General features: G+C 42.4%; 2 protein-coding genes and 2 long non-coding RNA genes across 7 annotated transcripts in view; 1 reads left to right on the forward strand and 3 right to left on the reverse strand.

Annotated features, from left to right (window-relative positions):
- arhgap17a (Rho GTPase activating protein 17a) overlaps positions 1-10,692 on the forward strand; it is a 34,761-nt gene extending 24,069 nt beyond the window's left edge. For 2 of the 4 annotated variants that reach the window (XM_044013711.1, XM_044013712.1), the window contains 13 exons: positions 168-236; positions 379-460; positions 2,194-2,321; positions 3,460-3,571; positions 4,192-4,273; positions 4,412-4,492; positions 4,650-4,763; positions 5,074-5,165; positions 5,494-5,641; positions 5,871-6,155; positions 7,197-7,396; positions 8,155-8,658; positions 10,471-10,692. In XM_044013711.1, the coding sequence (XP_043869646.1) occupies positions 168-236; positions 379-460; positions 2,194-2,321; positions 3,460-3,571; positions 4,192-4,273; positions 4,412-4,492; positions 4,650-4,763; positions 5,074-5,165; positions 5,494-5,641; positions 5,871-6,155; positions 7,197-7,396; positions 8,155-8,658; positions 10,471-10,634 (2,061 nt within the window). In that variant the 3' untranslated portion in view covers positions 10,635-10,692. Of the gene's footprint in view, positions 1-167; positions 237-378; positions 461-2,193; positions 2,322-3,459; positions 3,572-4,191; positions 4,274-4,411; positions 4,493-4,649; positions 4,764-5,073; positions 5,166-5,493; positions 5,642-5,870; positions 6,156-7,196; positions 7,397-8,154; positions 8,659-8,743; positions 8,770-10,470 lie in introns of all 4 variants that reach the window. The other 2 variants (XM_044013713.1, XM_044013714.1) reach the window with 2 other exon arrangements.
- Positions 7,144-10,668, reverse strand: LOC122759135. The gene is made up of 2 exons (XR_006358236.1): positions 10,425-10,668; positions 7,144-7,444 (listed from the first exon to the last, which is right to left on the reverse strand). It is a non-coding gene; the product is annotated as an uncharacterized LOC122759135 (long non-coding RNA).
- Positions 10,693-13,641: 2,949 nt separating the features above from the next.
- Positions 13,642-16,842, reverse strand: LOC122759136. The gene is made up of 2 exons (XR_006358237.1): positions 16,798-16,842; positions 13,642-13,745 (listed from the first exon to the last, which is right to left on the reverse strand). It is a non-coding gene; the product is annotated as an uncharacterized LOC122759136 (long non-coding RNA).
- A 26-nt stretch (positions 16,843-16,868) lies between these two features.
- Positions 16,869-22,897, reverse strand: part of grid2ipb (glutamate receptor, ionotropic, delta 2 (Grid2) interacting protein, b) — a 36,866-nt gene continuing 30,837 nt past the window's right edge. Inside the window, exons 16-25 of the mRNA XM_044013721.1 lie at positions 22,705-22,857; positions 21,901-21,988; positions 20,811-20,897; positions 19,696-19,892; positions 19,460-19,615; positions 19,302-19,388; positions 18,407-18,536; positions 18,139-18,257; positions 17,296-17,460; positions 16,869-16,970 (exon numbers count right to left, since the gene is read on the reverse strand). Coding sequence (XP_043869656.1) covers positions 16,893-16,970; positions 17,296-17,460; positions 18,139-18,257; positions 18,407-18,536; positions 19,302-19,388; positions 19,460-19,615; positions 19,696-19,892; positions 20,811-20,897; positions 21,901-21,988; positions 22,705-22,857 — 1,260 coding nt within the window. The 3' untranslated portion in view covers positions 16,869-16,892. The remainder of the gene's footprint in view (positions 16,971-17,295; positions 17,461-18,138; positions 18,258-18,406; positions 18,537-19,301; positions 19,389-19,459; positions 19,616-19,695; positions 19,893-20,810; positions 20,898-21,900; positions 21,989-22,704; positions 22,858-22,897) is intronic.

Consider the following 22,897-nt stretch of genomic DNA (forward strand, 5'->3'; position numbering starts at 1 on the left):
TATATACTTAAACCATTGATTTCATCAGATATTCTTGATTTCTGATTTCCAGTTGTTGAATTCAGTTCCTTTTCTCTAATTTTATTGTGAATTACTTTATGAAATATGGGTTTTCATCTCCTTGTGCTCCACTTCTTCATCTACATCTCTTTTCTTTTCCTCCACAGGATCAACTTGCTGCAGACATGTACAGTTTCTCCTCAAAGGAAGGCGACTATGCCTGCTACTTTGTAACGGTGAGCTCAGCTGATTGTGTTTGCATGAGGTTTTGCATGGGAATGTTTGCAGCTGCAGAGAGAGAGACAGAGACAGAGACAGAGAGAGAGACAGAGAGAGAGACTGTCTGCTCACTAGTGTGTGTTTATGTTTTTCGTGCAGCTCTTAGAAGCTCAAGCTGATTACCACAGAAAATCTCTCAGTCTCTTGGAGAGTGTCCTGCCAACCATCCAGGCTCAGCAAGGTACAACACAAACATGCAAAAACATGGTTTTTCCCCTCACACACATGCACACGCACACGCACACACGCACACACACACACACACACAGTGCAGCTTTGTTAAAAAACATACGAGCTCAGTGCGACGCATCATAAAAACCCTTCTTTACGTGTTTCCGACGCCAGTTACAATGTTTCCTAAAGAGGGCAAAGTATGTTTCTTTTTCCATTTGAATTAAATGTGCAATACACAACATTCTGCCTCATAACATGTCAGTGAAGAAGTGTGATGTCACTCGCTGTAAGTGTTGTTTCCTGTGTGTTGGCAGCAGTTTAATTTGAGTACGGCAGTTTCTAAGTCCAGTTTGGCTGCGCTGTCTTTTGTTTATTGTATTTCTTTAGTTTAGTTTAGTTTAATCGTTTTATTGTTGTTTTATTACCAAACTTCCCTCTGACGGACATTAAAGCTCTGAACTGAACAGGAAATGGCAGACTTGGTCAGTATTAGAGGTCATCTGATGTGGGTCATTCTTTGGCAGTGGAGACTTTTAGTAATCAGTGTGGCCAACAGCTGATGTATAATTTTAAACGTACTCTTTTTCCTCCAAAAAGGCTTCAGACGAGGTTAAAATAGGATCTGGCCTTTTTCCATTGAGACTCTACGAGACACGCAAGTGCTTCAAAATGACTCAACGCATGCTTCCCACGGGTCCTTGAAACCCTTGAAGTTTGTGAAGTAAAAAAACACCCTAAATAGACACGGGTCATTGAAGTGCTTTGAATTCTGTTAATATTTAGGTAAATGTCTCCCTTGTTTGTTATGACGCCACCTACTGTTTCACACGTGCATTGCCTCATGTACGTAGACTATCAGTGTTGTGGACACTGTCCGCTGTCTCTCTCGCTCTGTTGTTACCGCACAGAACAATGAGCGAGTAAAGTTGAGCAACGAGAGGAACAACGTGACGACGTGTTGGCCTGGAAATGAAAATTCCAAGATCTCTGTCTCACCAAAGACAAATTACAAAGACTGACTTTGACCAGATGCAGAGCGTGCTGCAGAGTCATCACGGGCGAAGACGCTCTTACGAGTTGCCTTCCACTTGTTATTAAGCTGCGTCAGCACATTCAGACCTTGGATTTGATGTCAACCAAGGTGTGGGATCCAGGATTAACGCCACATGTCTGATAGTGAATGGTTAGAACAGTCATGGATCACTATAGTTTTGGTCCTTCAGTGACATCACGCTGCTCTTTTTTCATTGTATTTATTAAAGGGCCACAACCGAGACCTAAATATTAAAAAAAAGTCTTTTGTTTTCACTGCTTTGTTGCAAAAAAACCAAACCATTATGTTTTTCCGGTTTTGACCTCGTAAAGTCTCGTGAGCTCACAGCTTTAGCCGTGTCTTATTTCTGCACTAAACACATGTATGTAAACCAGACGAGGCTGCTCTCCCAGCAGGTGGTGATGACTCACTCACTACACACACACACGCGAGCATGTGGTCGTTATTATTTATTTATTATGTGTGTGGTGGGAGGGGAGGGGAGGGTGAGAGGGTGAGGACGGGTGAGGGAAGAGCCTGAGGGGAGACTTTGTTGACCCAGAAATCTGCCGTCCAGAGCAGCAACAGGCTGTTTGTCACCATCCTGGAGCTGGTTTTATTTTTTTTTCCGACAGACAATAAGAATGAAGGAATGAAGTTACAGTACCTCTTTGTTTTTTTTATCACTTTTTCTTTTCCTCGATCAGACTCGTGGACCGAGAAGCCTGCGTTTGGCACCGGGCTGGACGAACACCTGAAGAGGAGCGGGCGAGAGGTCGCTCTGCCGTTAGAAGCCTGCGTCATGATGCTTCTGGAGACTGGCATGAAGGAAGAGGTGAGGAAACAACACATGACTCCATCCATCCATGTTACTCCATCAGTACACCTGATGTGTCTGTAAAAGAAACAGTCAAATAAAAAGGGTGTTTGTTAAGTGAGATGTCAAAAGCAACGGTTTTCCTCAGGAGTGACTCACATTCACAAGGACATTCCCACAGAAAATGCAGTTGGGAATGCTGAGAACTCATCCGACACCTGCCTTAACAAGGCAAAGCCACGTAGAGCTTGGCATTCCCAACCAAGTCCAAATATACCTCAGCATTCCCAACTTAATCATAATTCTGAAAAGGCATTCCTTCCCTAACAAAATAAAAAAATGCTGATTTGGCATTCCTAACTAAATAAAAATATAATTTAACATTCCTAACTTAAACAATTAGCATGTACAGCTTATAAAAATGCTAATTTAGCATTTCCAGTTAAATTCCAAAATACGTAGAGTTTAGTTGGCATTCCCAACTAATCACAAGTAGCTAAGGCAGCATTCCCAACCACATCAGTGTTCAGTTCAGCATCTAAAACTAAATGTAAACAGCTGACGCAAAATCTCACTTACTGTACCTTTAAAAGTCACATGACACGAGCGTCGATTCTTGTTTATTCAAACGTTTAAACTGTTTGTTCCCATGAACACAGAAGTGGAGGACGTGGGTGGACACAGCGTCTGTAAACACGGGAAACAGAGACACTGATTTATTTCAGCGTGATGCCGTTACAAATTTAGAAGACAATAGAATCCACTTGTCTCCGCCGCTCCATAAATCACAACCTTTCTTGCGTTTAGTACATGTGCAGGCCAAAAACAGGGAGCGAGTGCGGGGTTGACTGTGAATGTGTGTGTTTTTGTGGCCTTTATTCATCGCACTGAATAAAGGGAGGAGTCTGTGTCGTTACAGTGAAGAGCGTCTTTGTTTATGTGTCACAGTAAAGAGAGCGCGGGGTGTGTTTGTTTGTCTGTTTCCTTTAAGGTTTCATTATGTGCAGCTGGCAGAGGGAGTTTATGGAGTCACACACACACACACACACTCTTTATCTGTGTGAGTGTGTATCGTCATTGTAGTGTGTGTGTGTGTGTGTTTGCTGGACGTGTTACTGTGGTTTATTTGTCTTTTCTGTCTGTGTGTGTGTGACAGGGTCTGTTCAGAATCGCAGCAGGAGCATCCAAGCTAAAGAAGCTAAAGGCGGCGCTGGACTGTTCCACGTCACAACTGGAGGAGTTCTACTCTGACCCCCATGCTGTTGCTGGTACGTCCCAAAAACACAGGTGGAAAAAAAACCTTCATGATACGCGTGATACCAATAATATCACGCTACGATACATGGTCCACAATATCAATAATATCGCGATACCACAATATATTGCCAGACATATCGTGATTCACTGATGTCTTGAACAGTTATTTAAAAAGTCTTTGAAATTCACCTGCAAAACACATTACAAGGTCGTTTTGTAAACCGTTCACTCTCCCATTCCAAATCCCATAGAGAAAATTGTCCATTTTACAGAAATGCACACAGGAGCTGTTGCTCTACTGCTGCCTCTATAATTAACTTCTAATGTGTAGTTTTGGGTTCTCGGTGATTGAAATCCTTCTATTTAATTTACTTTAGTGACATAAACTTAACAAATGAGGCAGCAGTAAACCAGCAGCTCCTGTTTCCCTCTGAGTTAAAAACGCTGATTTTCTTTATGGACTTTGGTGTGGCACAGCGAGCACTTTACAAACTTTCAGTTTCCAGTCAGAAAAAGCAGATTTTATTAGGTGAGGCTTTTGATAAATATGCGTCAGTACCTCATACAACCTCTGAGTGACGTTTTATGTCCCGGACAAGTGGATTAAAGCTTGGAAAATGTGTGTTTTCAGGAGCTCTGAAGTCTTACCTGAGGGAGTTGCCTGAACCTCTAATGACCTACCAGCTGTATGATGAATGGATCCAGGCGTCGAGGCAAGGCTCATAACATAATCACTGTAAAACTGATTTATTACTGCTCTGCTATCAGGCACAGTACACACACGTGTGCAGTATGTGGGTCACTGGGTCATGTAAGTGTTACACAGACTTTGTTCGTCTCCATGTTTCCAGTGTGTCGGACCCAGACAAGAGGCTGCAGGCGCTCTGGGTCGTTTGTGATAAGCTACCAAAGAACAACAAAACCAACCTGAGGTGAGTTTGTTTACTCTTGAACGACAAACACAGTGACCGTGATGTATTTCCTGTTTTTAACGTGTGTGTGTGTGTGTGTGTGTGTGTGTGTGTGTGTGTGTGTGTGTGTGTGTGTGTGTGTGTGTGTGTGTGTGTGTGTGTGTGTGTGTGTGTGCAGGTATCTGGTGAAGTTTTTAGCCAAACTGGCTCAGGACAGCGAGGCCAACAAAATGACTCCCAGCAACATCGCGATTGTCCTGGGACCCAATCTGCTGTGGGCCAAGACCGAGGGGTGAGAGGTCCAATAATTATAATAACAATAATAATAACAATAATAATACGATAACGTGCTTCATCGGGGAGTTCTTAGGCTGAAACTGATATATATCGCTTTATTTAATCTCTTCTCTTCCGAGTTAACATAATATTTTACAGTTGTACATAAACATTTCCTTAATTTTTCTAAATCTTAGTGTGTTTACCGACATCCTGGTTAATCCTGGTTCATCCTGGTTAATCCTGGTTAATACCAGTTTTTTTGTCGTGTATTTTTCAGTTGAAATGGTCACATGTTTGCTTGGTGTGTTTGTGTTTCTTACCAGGACTCTGGCTGAGATGGCTGCAGCTACCTCTGTGCACGTGGTGGCCATCGTGGAGCCCATCATCCAGCACGCTGACTGGTTCTTTCCTGAGGGTGCGTTCTCGATCTGGAGTTACCGGTGCATCCTGTGTTTCACGTTTCCTTCAATAAAAACTTAAAAACTCCCCTCGCGTCCCCTCGCGTTCTCTGACCTCACCATTTCCCACACTCGGTATAAGAAACGCGTTCGGACGAGTTAGCTCATTTACTTAGCGTGTCGCCATGGTTACGGTCGGTCCGTCTTGGTCTCGACCATCTTCCCACCAAGTTTGAGGATATTTGGTTTTCACCTGAGGGGGCGCTACATTCACCCGAACGCTCCCAGCTTTTGAAAGTTTTCTAATCTTGCTGTACTCGTTCCTGTGCTTGTCTGTTTGCTCAGAGGTGGAGTTTAACGTGTCGGGCATGTTTGCGATGCCCGTCCCCGCCTCAAACCACAACAACCACCTGGACTACGACAGCGGCACCATCGAGAGGAAGAGGCCCGGCAGCGCGATGGGACCAGACGGCGACGCGTCACGCAAAGACAAGTAATAACCGTCCTCTGCAGCCGCTCTATAACCTGCCGTCTCTGTCCCCACACACGTTAATCCTCACTGTGGACATAATCATTTGCCTGTTAATCCAGTTGCTTTTTGTCTTTTTGTCTTTTTGCTTCTTGTAAAATTTGGGGCTCATTTTTTACTGACTTCTCACTGTGGGTTGTGGTGATTCTCTCCTCCCGGTCCTGTCTCTGTCTCCCCTGCTCTCCCTGTGCAGCACCACCCCTAACAAGCACTTGGACCACACCCTGCGTAGAGGCAGTAACACCTTAGGTAGAAAGCAGCACACCTCACCTGCCTTCCAGCCTCCTTTACCCCCTGTGGAGGCTCCAGCAGGGCAGGGCCACGGGGCCGGGCCGCTACCCCAGCCCCTGGCCGAGCCTCAGCCACAGGCTCCTCCAGGGGGTTCAGGGCCTGACGCGGGTCAGCATAGCTTGGCGCAGGGTTTGGCCGCTCTCGCAGCCGCTCAGCAGCTTCTAGCCCAGCACACAGAAGAGCTCAGGTAAGAGCTGCTCTCCTGCTTCTCTGCTGCTGGTGGGGAATAACACAGCATGACTTATGACGGTTTTTTTTTTACGACTCAAAATGGATTCGAGCCACTTAACAAAAGTCTCACCTAATAAAATCTAAAGTCTCCTTAAATCCATATTATCTGTTTGATAAGGTTTTACGAACCGCTCACTCTCCCGCACCAAAGCCCATAGAGAAAAGCAGCGTTTTTAGCTTGTGAGGACACAGGAGCTGATGCTCCACGGCCGCCTCGTCTGTCACGTTTGTGCCACTGAGGTTAATCCAGAAGAAGGATTTCACACAGCGAAGTCGAGCTCATGAGGACTTACTGACGGAAGCGGCAGTGGATCAGTGGATCAGCAGCTCCTGTTTGCATTGCTGTTCAATTGCAGGTTTTTTCTATGGGCTTTGGTGCAGAGACAAAGTCTTCACTTTCCTTCCACAAAAGGCTCCAAACATCAAGTGTTGCTTTTATTAGTTGAGCCTTTTGTTAAGTGGCTAAAATAATGAACTATAAGATTAAAGTACAGATACAGACCGACTCCTCCGACTCCTCCTCCTCCTCATCTCTCGGGTTCCACTCGTTGTTTCTGTCACATTCAAATAAAACCACAAGTTTTTCTTGCACCGCCACCAGTCGCAGCTATGCAGACGCGTCTGAAGTCGTCCCACAGAACCAGCACAACAAAGGCTGCTGTCATTGTGCTCGCAGTCACACTTCCCATCATCCTCTCTGCTTCCCAAATCTCTGGACTCAGCAGGAACTTCACATTAACCGGCTCAAACCGCTCGGGAAAAAAAAGCCTGCACTGTTGAGTCTGTGATTCAAGTCTTTGTTTGATTAAAAGCCGGTGAAAGGACGACATTCACGACGTCCAGCAGATTGTGATGGGAGGGTTCAGATTAAATCAGATTAAACAGAGATTACAACACAGCTGAATCCACTTTAACAGCCTAAAAATCAATGAGATCAACATGTCTGACGTTTTTAAAAAGCCTTTATTTAATCATTTCTCTTTCATTTACTCTGAAGTAACCCAAAGCTACGAGACTCCACAGCCGCGCCGACGCCTCTGCTCCAGAGGAACGGCTCTGGAGCAGGAGGAGGAGCAGGAGGAGGAGCAGGAGGAGCAGGAGGAGCAGGAGGAGGAGGTGGCCAGGCTGCAGGACAGCTGGGCACCGGGACATCAGGAGCCGGATCCATGGGGCCAAGTCCTCATATGATGCGCAGAGGTGAGAGATCAACTCTCTGACGGTTTGCTGTCACAGGAAGTGACAGTTCTGGTGAAGATATCGCAGCTTTGATCACTTTTCTAACATAAAATACGATGCTTTCATTGTAATTTCCTACCATGAGCAGCTTGTGCAGCATAATCTGACCTTTTATGGATTAATAATCCCTGTATAGTCCAGATTCACGCTTAATACATTTTTATGTGACGTCTTGTTTGAAATACATCGTAATTACACATCTAACCTCCGTAAACATCTGTACGGAATAAATAAATGAGACATAATAAAACACTAGTGATTTGTTTTAACTGCATTTCAAACAAAAAAACTATTTAAACCACAAAAACAGCAAATTAGAGCATAACATCGCACATTATTTACAGCCATACCGGACATTAAAAGACTTTTGAATTAAAACTTAATCTTATGCATGTCATTTAAAACAAAAGTCTATAAATCTTAACTAAAGGTTTGGGAAAATTAGTTTTTAGGGACCCAAAAAGAATCTTACGTGACCCCTCTGTGGGTCCCGACCCAGCCTTTAGGAACCACCTACTGCAAAAACAGGAAGTAGCTGCACTTGTGTATAACAAATTTAGTTTCAGGTACGAATCGCGTGGTGAAGCTAAATGGAACTCAACCCTCAGATTATTCAGATTATTGTGATTTTCCTGCTCTGAGCTCACAAAATGGCCGCCGTTTAAAGGCTCAAACATTTACAAGAGTAAAATAATGATTTTTCTCTTTCGGATCCTCAGGTACAAAGAAACAGGCTCCGCCTCCTCCCAAACCCACCAACCCTCCTCCCTGTCAGCCGTGTAATCCACTCAACCACGCCTCCTCCTCCTCCTCCCCGACGCCCAGACCGCTGTCCAGCCACTCCCCCACCTCGCCGTCCTCGCAGCCATGTGCCACGCCCAGACGCCACTCCAGCAACCAGCCGCCGCTGCACGCGCCCAGCCACCCGCCGCCCGAGCCGCCCAACCAGTCCAGTCCCCCGATGCCGCTCGCATCGCTCGCTCAGTCTGGCGCGGACGCGTCGCCTCCGAGCACGCCGACGCCTCCGGACACGCCTCCTCCGACCTCGGCTGCCGCCGGCCAGGACACGGCTGCTCCTCCGTCTCCGTCTCCGTACCAGACCGGCTCCCTCCCACGACCGCGGCCCGTCCCCAAACCGCGGAACAGACCCAGCATCCCGCCGCCGCCGCAGCCCAACACGCCGGGCGGCGACGCTAACGGAGTGTGTGCGTTTAAGACGACGGGTGAGTGTGTGTGTGTGTGTGTGTGTGTGTGTGTGTGTGACTCACACACTCATGAACTAACAGTGACGTTGTAATAACTCTGCAGGTTAAAGACGCACACGCGCGCCACAGGTTTGTTTCCATCTCTGATTCTACGACTTTCACTCTTTGTTTTGCAGTTTCTGCTCAAACTTCACTCTGATGCTCGACTGCCATCAAACAAAAACAACGCCTGTTTCTGGTCTTTAAGAGTCCAAAAAAATCATCAAGTGAAATGTTAAATCTCTTAAAAGCAGGAGTTCATGTGAGACTAGTTTAAAACATCTCATCACTTAAATAATATAAACAATAGGACATTAAAACTGTATTTTCTTGATGAATTATTCCATAAAATATTCAGAAAATGTTGACTTTTTTTGTATATAATAATATATATTTTTTTATTATAAAGGAGCAAAGAGTCTGATTTTTTTGGACCAAACCATTAAATGAATCAAGAAAATAATCCACAGATAAATCACCGTGAATTCTTGAAGAAGCTGAACCGTGATTTAATTATTACTCATTATTTGAAAGCTTTGCTGTAATTTGCGATGATTTCAGTGACAAACGTGAGCCGAGCATCAGCGTGGTCGTTTCTCACGATGACTCATTCTTCTTCAGTCACAGAAATAATAACGACGTTTGTTTCTCTGAGGCTGAAAACGGATTCTCTCTCTTTCATAAACGGCAGGTTTTTATTTTATTGGTTTGACGCATGTTTGTTCTCTGAAGCTATGACATCACACACACACAGCATCACTTTCACTCTCTGTGTGTGTGTGAGGCAACAGCGCCACCTGCTGTGTCACAGACAAACCTCCCACTGTGGAAACTATGAGAGAGAGTGGAGAGTGCACATGTTTGTGATTAAAGTCCACACACACACACACACACACACACACACACACAGTGTTTGTGTAAACTTTACTAACAAACACTGAAGGTGAAGGAAACGGTTTCTTCTTTTTTAAGTTGGTTCTTTATTGGCGAGGGGAATTTTTCCTGTGATTAGAAACTGTTTAGCGATTCGTCTTCATTAGTGTTTGCAAATTTGGAAACTTTCCATGGGAATTAACTGGGAATATTTCAAAATTGAAGGCTGGGAACTTACATGTAGTTAGTAAATAATCTTATTGAAACTAAATTTTGACAAAACCGTCAGATTTGGTGTAAATACAGTTAAATATCAACGTTAACATCTGCTGGATTATTTTACTCCACTTTAATCTGTCATGTTTTTTTAATTGTATAATTTCTGTATACAAGTCAGCTGATGACAAAACAAACATATTTGTATATGACAGTTTATTTAAATGAAAATTACCAGTTAATTCCTATACATGCTATGAAAAAATATTTCCCAAAGGTAAGTTCCCATGGAATGTTTTCAATTTGTAATATTTCCTAAAAGTTCCAGGTAAGTTTCTGGAAATTTACTGGGAATTTTTCAACCTTAGACTTAATGCATACCAGACGTAGTTGAGAGTGACAGAAACTGAGCGTCTCACTTTCTCTTGATAACGTCCTGGTTTTCAATCATGATTGTCACTTAAATTAAACCTTAAACGATTCCTAACCCTTAGACGTCATCATGGACACTTTTGTCCTTAATGACTTGAGAGGGTAGGAAATTCAATTTCTTTAAAAAAAAAAATAATAGTGTAATTTAATGATCTTTCATCAAATATTTAATTAAGATGTTAAAAAACAACAATCATAGTTTGTTTATATAAAAAAGTTGTTACCTCGTCTCCGTCGTCTCGTAACTCGTTGCGTCTCTGTGTCCCTCAGACCCGGTGATGTCGTTCAGAGGACTGAGTCGAGCTCTGATCCCAGAGTTCTCTGCAGAGCAGCAGCCAGCGATGTCCTCGTCGTCCTCGTCCTCTTCGTCTTCGTCCTGTTTCCTGTCTCTACCTAAAGACTGTGACCTGGACAGTGAGAGCACCGTCCTCTAAGCAGGAGACACTGAGACGCACTGGTCCACAAACTCCTCGCACTTTCACCTCCTCTTCCTCCTCCTCCTCCTCCCTCACGCTCATCTGCAGCTACAGCTCCCCCCGGTGGCCATGACAGACGTCACCGCGCTCCTGGTAAACAGTGGCTGTTGCAGCAGAATTGACGCAGTTCATTTCTGCGATAATTCGTAAAAAAAATAAACGTAGCCGTCACTCTGTTACTGATGCAGATTAAGTTGGTTAAATCTACAGGATTATTATTAATAACTAAAACTGATATTTAACAGCGTATTTGGACAAAAACAAGCAGCTTAAAAATGTAAAAACACGTTTTTGCGAAGCTATAATTTACATTTTAAAGAGTAAACGGTTAATAAAGAAAATGATCATTAAAAAAAGCAAATGTAGGCGCAGAAAGAAATGACTTTTTATTGCTTTTTTCCCTTAAACTCAACAGTTTAACTGATGTTAGCAGCCATTGTTTACTTAAAGGGATAGTTCTGGTTTTATTTGTTAAGAAAATAGTTTTTCACATATTCTTCTACTTAAGTCATTTGACATATTTTTCTGCCTGGAAACTGACACTTTATAATCCTCTCAATCTCCTGCTGGTCCACTGCTGCCTCGTGTGGTCACTTTGTGCCACTCATGTAATTTGGGAAAAAGAGTTTCCCGCACTAAAGTGGTTAAATAAGACATTTGAAATTAATAAAGGAGGCAGCAGTGGAACAGCGAACGTTTACCAAGTGACAAAAACTTCACTTTCCAGCCCAAAGAAAAGCTGTTAAACCATGAGATTAAGTGACATATTGTTGACTTAAGCTGATGAAGATTTAATTTAATTAACTCTTCGTTCAGTGCAAAGTGTTTTTCCTGTTTTCCTGCAGTGAGTGAAGCTGCTTCTCGGTTCCTCTCACAACCAAAAACCCCAACTATCCCTTTAAAAAGCAGCTCCGGACAATCGTCAGTGTGTGAGTGAGGATTTCTGTAGCAATACATGGCCTCTGTCTGACAGTAGGGGGCAGTGTGGAGTGAGATTGTGTGTGTTTTGTTTTCTTTTTGCCTGAGACGATGAAAACATGAGGGTGAAGCGAGGTCAAAAACCAAAAGTTGTTTCCTGAAGTGTAGCTGGTGACTGCAGGTTTCCAGTCGTCCCAATCACTTCCTCGTCTCCTTCCCTCCTCCCTCGTCTCCTTCCTTCCCTCCCTCCTCGCTCTTGTATTTATTTACCAAACAAACACAAACATTCCCTGGTGGCTTCAGTCTTTAAAACGTAAACCACGCCTTACACGGGTTCCTCCGGATCAGAACCTCGGCCTTTTGTAAAACTGTATTTACTGTAAAACAAACAAAGTCAAGTCTCCTGAGACGACAGTATTTTCACAGGAAGACTGCGTTGTTCTTTGTTTCAGGGACGCGAGGAAAGAACGGAAGTTGTGTAATTTAAAATGATGTTGATTTTGTTTTTGTTCGGAGTGAAGTCGCCGTCTGAACGCGGTCCGTCAGTATTTAGCTTCCCTTTGTTTTTGTCGGGACAGAAAAGACGAGAAGACGCTGTGAGTGAGTGAATGTAGAGAAACCAGTTTAATCCCGAACTGAAAAAGACAAACAACAGCGAACGCTTGCACTTGATCTCGGAAAAATTACAGAGTAAATTAACGCGTTATTATGCTTCTTTTCTCATGATAATCTTGGGATTACGAAACCCTGCGATGGCTAGATTAATTCTTTTTATTTCGTGATAACGAGGTTCTCATAATTAGATAAATTATTGCGTTATATCGGGTTAATGAGGCTCGTTTTGTCGGGATTATGAAGTAAATAAAAGCGTCATGATGTCATTTTGAGATTACAATACTCGCTTTCCTATGACAAGATTAATTGTGCGTTATTTCGCGGTAACAAAGCTTGTTTTCTTAAATTGGCATCAATTTATCTCAGAATAACGAGGTTCATTTTGTCGTGATTACGAAACCTTGGGATTACGAATCTTGTTCTCCTGTGACGATAAGATAAATGATGCGTTATTTCGCGTTAACGAGGCTCGTTCTGTTGTGGTGACAGAATAACTGTGAGTTCTCTTGTGATAACGAGGCTCGTTTTCGCATCATAACGTCATAAATGAACACGATATCTCGGGTTTAGCCGGTTATTACAAGATAAAGAAGTTTGTTTTTTCATAACATAAATGATTGCGACAAATGACGGCATTTTCTCGGGACAGCAAGGCTTGTTTTCTCACGATAACCATAAATGAACACGATATCTCGGGATTAGACTTGCTTTCTCATGAGTACGGGACAAATGAATGGGTTATTGCGAGATACCGACGTTTGATGTTTCCTGATTACGACGTAAATCATCGCATTATCTCGGGACAAAAACGCGCGATATCTCGGGATTAGACTTGCTTTCTCATGATTAAGACAAAAATTGCGCTCGTTATTTCGGGACAGAAGGGCTGGTTTTCTTGTGACAAGTGTGCCGGCCAACGAGTGGTTTCTTTCTTTCTTTCTTCTTCTTCTTATTTTCCCGTCTTTCTCACTGAGCTGAGAGCACACGCTGTGACGATGTGACTCTCAGCAGTGACGTGGAGTTTGACCGTTTGTGTTTTCAGATGTGACAGAGTTACGTCGCGGTATCAGTGGAGAGAGTGTGAGCTGCTGCAGTCGCTCTGAAAACATGAAGTCGTCGCATTAAAGCGTTAAAATCCGCTCGCTGCCTTAATCAGAAGAGTTTTTGCATCTCCAGAAAACAAAAACAAAGAAATGCCATTAAACTATAAAAAAATGAAGATGCTGCGTCGTTTTAAAGCTTTTTTTTCTCTTCTATGTCTGATCAGCTTCAATGTTGGAATAAAGAAACACTATGTAATATGAAAAGCTTGGTTATTTCCCTCTTTTCCAAAGAAAATAAAGTATATGAAGAAACTATGTAACAACAACATCTGCTCGTGGTTTTTATGTTTTTGTGACGTTACAAACACCTTCTCACTCACTTCTCTCACAATCTCTCACGCAGACGGATGTAACAGGTTACTGAATCACCACCAGGGGGCGAAAACGTGCCTCTACTTCTCAGTTGTTGTTGATATCATCGTTGAACATTTTCCTGTGGAGGTAATGGTGTTATCACAAGATAACAAAGCTCATTTTCTCACGATAACGAGTTAAATAAAGCGTCATCTCAGGATTACAAAGCTACGAACAGATCGATGAATTCATCACCGCGACAAACCAAACTCTGTTTTCCTGCGATGATGAGATTAACTCACGAGATAAGGCCAGCGTTTCCACTTTCTTTCAATAACAAGAATAAATGCATACTGCGAGATAACGAGGCTGATTTTCTCGCAATAACGACAAGAACGAATGCATTACTGCAAGATAACGAGGCTGATTTAATCGCGACATAAAACGACATAAATAATATCACGTAATAATGGCGCCCGTTTTCTTGTGAGAACATTTGCGGGAGAAAATTAGCCGGTGATTATGAGATTATTGAAGAACATTTTTGGAGAGAAACAGTGAAAGAGTTGACAAAATAAAAAATAAATACAATTTCTATGATCTATTAAAGAAGAAGACGTAGATATTTAACATATTGTACCTTTACTGGTTGTAAATGTGTTATAAGCCAATGACCAGAGGATGAATCACTCGTAAGGATAAAATAAAATGATCACATTTTCCCAATCTTTTCTACATTTGAAGAAAAAAATTGTAAAATTTGTTTTAAATGTGTCATTTTCACACACATGTCAAAATAACATTCGAGGATTGGACTCATGTTAACAATTGTTAACACTATTATTGGATATTTTTGGATGAATCTGTCAATGATATAATAGCAAAAACAATAGTTGTGTTTTTTCAACAAAAAAAAGAAACAAAAAAAAGTCGATAACCTTTGACTTTCAAGCATGAGATTTTTATAGATCAAAAACAAAATATTGTGAACCAAACATGAAGAGAAAACATAAAAAACAAAACAATAACAGTTATAAAAATGAACCGATCGGACGAAACGACGAGTGGATTATCTAAATAAATCGATCAATAAAAACATCCAGGGTTTGAATGCTACCAGCTGCACAGCGTAACACAACGGACTGCACCAACATGCAACTGATGGTGACGACAACACACGGTCACTACACTCATTAGCAGCCAGGATCGCAATCGCCTCGTCGGCTAAAGCTGACAGAAATCGTAACTTTCCGATGGAAATGGAAATAAAAGGCGGACTTTTGGGAATGAGGACGATGAATGAGCAGTGCATAGCAAAAATACAGGAGGTTCATCGACATAAACACCACACGGCTACAGGTACACTGTACCGTAGATCACCATGACGACCACAGAAGCAGGAAGTAATCATTTACACGAGTGGTTTCCTTGTTTTTCCCTCCCCTCAGTCGTTTAAACATCTGATGTGTTTAAAAAAAATCACTTTAAAACCAAAAATGTGTTGTTGACTTTTAAATGTTATTCAAGCAAGGGCCTTGACAGGCGGCCATTTTGTTTGCATTGTCTTCTTTGCTAACAACATATTTTGTGGTCTGTGAAGGCCACCGTAGTTCCCCCTCTGTTGCTTTGCCATCTGCACTCTCACCACTAGATGTCACTAATTCTTGCACACCGGACCTCTAACCCACGTGTCTCCGTCACTAAAGCGGCCTCTCGTCCTTCTGGACTGACTATTCAATTAAAAAAGTGCTGACTCATGGTTTGAGCCACACAAAGTTCATGAGCCAAATATGAGTCAGCAAAAATGTTCCCTCTACAAAACAAATCAAATAAATGAGGGGATTGAGTGGATTTATCTGGATCTGATTCAATAAACAGTCAGATTATAATCCGAGTACTCCAGCGTGTGTGATTGGACTCGGCTACAGATTAGACTTTTTATAAAATCATTTAAAAACCTGATTGTGTTGAAAAGTCCAAACACTTAGTGAATATGTTATAAAGCACTCAATTTTAAATTCATAAATAAAATATTTGTTTATTATTATTTAAATTGAGTTTTGGTTCCTTTCTTGAGCAGTCAAGAATTTTTTTTAAACTTTTTTTTAAGGTTTAAGGTGATGTGTTTCTTTTATTTTGACGTGTTTGCGTCGCGTGACTGACGTGAATCTGTAAAATCAGCTCCAGGAAAAAAAATTTATTTTTGGGTTTTGAATTTTGTATTTATTTAAACTCAATTAAAGTACATAGTACAACTTAAATATTTTAATTTATCCAATTAATTTGATTTGAAAAGTATGTTGTGATTTGGTGCAATATTTAAAAACCTTTTATTTTTTTAAATAAATTAAAAGTTTTATATTCTGATCAACTTTAACATTTTATATAATTTTTTTTGCTTCCACAGAAAATGGTGGACTGATGCTCACTGCAAACACATTGAACTGTTTTCTGCTGCACTTTTAGCATCAGGCGGATTCAAATCTGATTGGGATTATTTGATAATCTATGTTGTTTTAAATGTTTGTTTCTTCTGTAGTTTTATTGATTACATTTCGATTCTGTCAAAACAAAGCTCTGAAGTGAACTGAGCTAGCGAGAAATAATGTGACTTTAACTCATTATATGACGAGGGAAACATTTTTAATTTAGCAACAATTTGATGAAAGAAGCAAAAAGTTTGTTGTAAAAACTCAAAACGACTAATTGTATAAACTAAATCCTGCTGTACATGTGGCAGTGAACGCGTCGCTGTACCAACCTTTATCAGTCGTCGTGTGAACTACAGTCTCCGTCTAAAATCTACGCTTCTTTTTTATTTTTTTACAGTTTTCAAATATGACGTGATAGAAAATATAAACTTTGTGGTAGAATAAACGTGTGTGTGTCTATATCGCGGCTAGTTTTACTTTACATGAACGCAGCTTTACGATGAGACATGTACATGTGTTTATAGAGTTTTACAGTGCGTATTAAAAATAGACGGGGAGTGATGACGTTTGTTTTTCAATGATCCTGCAGTAACAGCACTGCTCCACACGGGGGACACTCGCTCGCTCGCTCGCTCGCTCCTACTTATCGACAGATAACGCTGAATTTTTCAGTTTGCTATAGATGACGCGGTCGCTCTGAGACCCTGTGTGTGTGTGTGTGTGTGTGTGTGTGTGTGTGTGTGTGTGTGGTCTTGGCACTTTGGTTGCAGAGTGAAAATGGATCTGAGCGCCCGCCCGTCCCTCCCTCCCCTCTCTCTCTCTGTCTCGTCAGGTTTTGGGCGTCCTTTCCGTCTTCACCAGGCCAGAGGAGAAGACAGTCTGGGGCTTCTGGGGCTGGGGTTTTCTGGAGTCTGGGTCTCAGTGAGAGCTCTCTGCACACACACACACACACACACACACACACACACACACACACACAAACACCACACTCTTGTGTGATTTACACAGCACTTACTGCATATTAACCACATTATTTTTAGATTTGGAGCTCACACTCACTCACTCAGTCACTCAGTCACTCAGTCACTCAGTCACTCAGTCACACTCACTCACTCACTCAGTCGCTCGCTCGCTCGTCGGGTCCCCAGACGGCATAATAATCACATTGTAGCTGCGGGCTGTCGCTCAGCGAGGTTTGAAACCCTGCAGGCACCTGCGCTGCTCAGGACTTATTTAAAGATTGAGCCAGGAACTCACCTCAAACTTGGATATGAACTCTGCAAAGATGCCGAAGAAGGTCTCGGTGCTGATGGACTTGCCGTCCTCGCCGAAGTAGGAGGCCACCTTGGAGAACTCCTCCATGGCTTGGTTCTGCATAGACTCCAGGGACTGGACGGCAGGGTGGCTGTTCTCCAGGAAACTCTGTGTCATGCAGACATGCTCGTCTTTTAAAGTCATATTTCAGGGGTTTTAAATCTATGTCTGTTTCAGTCTGTGGACTTTATCTCATCGTATTGACGGTATTTTCTGGCTGAAACTGAAGTTTCTAAACTGCTCACTCTCCTGCACCAAACTCCATCGACACAGGAGCTGCTGGTCCACTGCTGCCTCGTGTGGTCAGTTTGTGTCACTGAAGTAAATCTGATCAAATGAGTGATCTGAACACTAAAGTTACAAAATACGACATTTAAACGTGCTAATGGAGGCAGCAGTGGATCAGCGACTCCTGCCAGCTGTGATGTAAAATGGCTGATTTTCTCTGCGGGGTTTGGTGTGGGAGGATGAACGGGCGACAAAATGACACAAACTTCTCCTTTTTTTGTTGCTACCTCATTAAAAACACTTCAGAAACACTCAACTATCCTTTAACGTGTCCTGTAGGATCACTGAAAACAAATTATAGTAATAGTTGCAGGTTTCAGTGTGAATAAAACAACATGTTTTTGAAGAGATGGAGCCTTCATGTTGAGACAAATGAGCCGTTTTTCCCTAAATTATACAAATTAAAGTACAAACATGAGATTTATATACATTTTCACATTGAACTGGTTGAAAATAAAGCTAAAAATGTGGTTCTTTGTGTTTAAGTTGTTGACGTACGCTCATGACAGAGGCGAAGTGGTCCTCAGACGTGGGTGTGATCTTCAGACAGGCCGTCCTGATGTCCTGGATGGTGGTGTGAAGGTCGCCCAGCTCTGCTGTGATGGCTCTCTGGTTCACTGGAGCAATCACAAGGACAAACGTGGCGTGTTGTTACACTACACAATATAATATAATATATATGCAAACCATCATCCTGTAAGAGTGAGTCCTTTATTAGGATGGAGCTGCTCTTCACTTTAAGGAGCTGCAGTAAACGCGGTCGTACCTTTGGCCGCCAGAGGAACTGTGGTGAGGTCTCTGGAAAAGTTGAGCAGCTCGGGGAAGTGTTGGCACAGAGACTTGGCCAGAATGTGGAGGAAGGTGGATTTTCCGTCAACGGTTTTGGTCGTGCTGAGCTGCGAGAGGAGACGGGAGAGAGGGAGACCAATCAGAGACTCTGAGGGAGATAATGCAAGTGTTTTTTCAAATAATGACATCAACAAATGGAAAAAAAATCCCGTTTTAGATACTCACCTAATAACATCTACACATTTACATCAAGAAACAGCAGTGTAAACACAACAGCTCACTCTCCTGCACCAAACTCCACTGAGAAAATCAGCGTTTTTAGCTCATAGAGACACGGGGCAGTGCTGGTCCACTGCTGCCCCGTGTGGTCAGTTTGTGTCACTGAGGTAAATTAAAACAAAGGTTTTCAAATACCGAAGTCTCAAAAATACACATTCCAACTTGTGGATCAACGACTCCTGCCAGCTGTGATTTTCTCTATGGACTTTGGTGTCGCAGAGAGAAACTTCACTTTCCTGTCAGTGACTTTCTACATTTCCCAGACTGCTTGTCAGTATTGGAGTTTATTTTTGCCTTCTCATAGTTGGATTACAGATTACTAGTAGTTGTCACGCTGTAAAATCATTGATTTTCTCTATGGGCTTTAGTGTGGAGGAGAAAGAAGGTTTTAGAAACGTCAGTTTCCTGATGGAAAAGGCTGTTTAACAGTGATGGAATATAATGTTTAACAGTGAGACTTAAGCAGGTGCAGGTATACTGTTATTTATTAGATGTCCAGGAAGTCAGTTTTGATAATAAGGAAATATCTCAAAATTGAACAATCCCTTTAAGAGCAACATTAGAAACACACACACACACACACACAGCTGTACCTCAGTGAGGAAGTTGATCTTAAAACTGGTCGTTCTGTTGCTCTTTGGCTGCCCGTTGTTCAGGTAATTCCCCATGGCGAGAACAAACTGTGGGAAATCACAAAGTCACTTTTCACTCTTCAACTATAGATTGACTGAGTTGACTGACTGTGGTTTACCTCCAGGATTTTGGCCAGTTTCTTGCTGCTCCTCAGCTCCACTGAAGCCTTGTAGATGTAGTCGTACGCCACCTTCATCTCCTCCGTCCTCTCCTGCAGCGTCGTCTTGAAGTGGAGGCTCCGCAGACGCGTCTTATACTCGGGCACCATCAGCATCTGAGACACACGTCTTTTCTCTTTAACCCGCGTCACTCTTTCACTGCACATTTAAAACTCTGGCTCGTTTTCTTTGGTACCTGGAAAATGAACTGGTCGGGCTCGCTGAGTTTGGCCGGGTCCTGCTCAAACTGCTCGTACTGTTTGACCTCGTCGTCGTTGGGCGCGTAGAGCAGCAGCTGCTTGATGTGGGCCGGCTCAAGCCGGTTAGTGGACATGTTCATCAACACCTGACGCAGCTCGTCGGGGGAGAGCTTCAGGTGAGCGATGAGGATGGCTGCAGAGAAGAGGAAGAAGGAGGAGGAGGAGGAGGAGGAGGAGGACACAACAAACAACACTTATCCTTTATTTAAAAGCCAGGAAAGGTCCCATACAAGATCTCTTCTTCCAGGGAGTTCCTGGTCAAGATAGCAGCACAGGAGAGTTTTCAAACAACAACAACAACAACAACAACGTGTTTCTTTCATGAAAACTGTCCGTAAAACACCTTTGAAGCTGTTTAAAGAAGTCAGTGTCAGTGAAATGATGTTTTGCAGCTCATTTCCATGTCCACGGTTCACAGAAAAGGACACAGGACACAATTTTATGGCATATTTTGATTAAAAAAACTCTGGTATTATCGTGGTGATTTAACATTATCTGGATAATCACGTAAGAAGAAAGTCAGTAGTATTTTACACAATGATGCCACAAGGGGGCGCCTGCCGTCGTGTGTGTAGTGGAATCTTTGTTCTCTTTGTTCACGTAACATTTAACCCTTCACGCTGCTTAGTTTGTACAATGAAGCGATGAAGAAAAAAGGTAAACAGGAAGTAAAGCTACGACAAAAGTGACGCAGCATGTTGCTTACTGCACTTCAAAATAAGAGCACCTGCAGTTCCAACTTCTTTCACATGTAGGATCTTTAACAGTTTTAAAGCAGCCACCTTAAATCATATCATTTCATTTAATTTTAAACGAAACTTATGATATTTTGAGTTTTTTAATTAGAGTTTTAATCCGTACGCTTTTAGTCCTAATTTTCTAAAACTTAATGAAAAGCTGCATGTTCTTGTTTTTGTTGCCTCTGTGGGATGTTTTCTGGCATAAACACTGACCTTGTCAGGACCAGAACTCATGGAGACCAAAACCTGGTCCTAATGAGGCAGAACTTCATTTTTTGAGGAATGTGTGTGTGTGTGTGTGTGTGAGTCACATGCGTAGGCCTTCTTATGAGACAGAATCTCCACCACGTCTTTCTTTTTAAAGCTCTCAGGAAGGAAAGTTGGCTCTGGAGGAGAAACTGATCATTTTAACAACAGTGTAAGGATTTGTTCTCCTGGCACCAGGGGTCACACACACACACACACACACACACACACACACACACACACACACACACACACACACACACAGACACACACACACACACAGTGTGATGGAATCATAATAACACAGCTCTGTCAAATAGCTCCTTGAAGGATCTCTTTAATAAACACAGGTTTGGTGTGGTTTTTCCTCTGACAGAGCTGCGTCATTATTATTGTTTGAGGAGAAGATGAAGATGATGAAGAGGAGGAAGAAGAGGAAGAGGAGGGGTTCGGATGGTTATGGTGCCTTATGGAGATTTTATATGACGAGCAGGTGAATGGAGCAGCTCCAAAAGCAGGTTATGGACAACATCATCATCATCATCATGACTGTGAAGGTACAAACAAAAACACACACACACGTGAGCAGATGAAGATGTTAGCTCTGTTTCCACCGAGCACTTCAGTTCAGCAATCATTAATCAATCACACTTGTCTGATTTTTCAACTTCTTAAATGTGAATATTTTCTTCATGTAACAAAAAAAATCATTAAAAGTGAATATTTTTTTGTGGACAAGCGAAATCATCATATTGAGGTTTGGGAACTTCAGAAAAGGAAAACAACAAATGATTTTTAAACAATTATACACTTACAAACATACGTATGGGCAGTATATTACATTTCTGCCAATGAATCTGACTAAATGTGACACACTGGATTCACTGTGACAGAGAGAGGATTCAAGGCTGTATGAGTTTCTTTTTTAATGAAAACGTGTGTGTGGAGGAGTTCAATGAACCAGTATTCACAGTATTCACTGTTCCATACTGAGCTGATACTGCACTGGCACTGCATGGTGGAAATACACTTCTATTCTAAACTACACGTCTGATTATTCACATAACTGAAAATGATGAATTCATGGTCACAAATACAGACGTGACACAGTGATACTGAAGATGGTGAATGTGGAACACAAGGTGAACAACTTACTGGATCGGCGCTGGGTCCCAAAGTGCAGATCCAGGTCCAGGTACTTCACCATGTCAGTGAGCTTGTCATAGTCCGAGTCCTCGCCGAGCTAAATTTAGAGGACAAGGACACAGTGAGGAAGTCTCCTAAGACACAGTCAAGGTTGTGTAGCCCTGGAAGACGATCTAGTCTGTCTGAAAACTGTTTTCATACACAGACAACAAACTTTCTCTGTAACACAGATGTGAGCATGAACCACATAAATCTCAGTTTCCAGTAAGAAAGTATTCAGGGTTCTCACACCTTGGTTGACACCAAATTCAAGGACTTTCCTATATTAAATTTCCTCAAATTCACATTTGTTCATATTGAATATTTGAATCATCTAAACCTCAGTGCATGAGAAGCTAGTGCAAGTAATGCAGGGTTCACAGCGCGTTGAGCTTTGAGGAAACTCTTAAATGTCATCACTTCTGCAAACCAGGGTTCACAGCTCGACAAGATTTTCTCCTGTACTTGTTTTCATGTGTACGGCCCCATAATTGAATGTGGAGCAGATGAGATGAGAGCCAGAACGAACAGTAAGCTCCAAAAACAAGTCTGTTCCTTTGATGCTACCATGACTCATCAGGGACACAATGAGAGGAGCTCATCAGTAGATGAGATGAACGTGGGAGGAGTGAGAAAACTCGCAGCCTAAGTGGGAAGATTCACATGTCGGGTTTGTTGTTTACTGTATTTAAAATGCTTCACTTTACAAACGAGAGCGATTAAAGAAACACGTAAAACTACACCTTTATTACGAGTAAAGTGCTCATCACTCACCTGACCCCAGATGGTTCCCTCTGAGTTCTCCACCTGCTCCCAGCGCAGTCTCTTCACGCTCATGTGGTTGGTGTCTGAGGCGTGGTGGCCTGGTTTGGGCAGTGGCGGTGCGTCGCAGGGAGGGGGCAGCGGTGGAGGAGGAGGTGGTCCAGCCTTGGAGAAAAGGAAAAAAATGTTCATAAGTCATTTTTTA

Source organism: Solea senegalensis, linkage group LG18 (genome assembly GCF_019176455.1).
Source record: "Solea senegalensis isolate Sse05_10M linkage group LG18, IFAPA_SoseM_1, whole genome shotgun sequence".
Taxonomy (NCBI): Eukaryota; Metazoa; Chordata; class Actinopteri; order Pleuronectiformes; family Soleidae; genus Solea; species Solea senegalensis.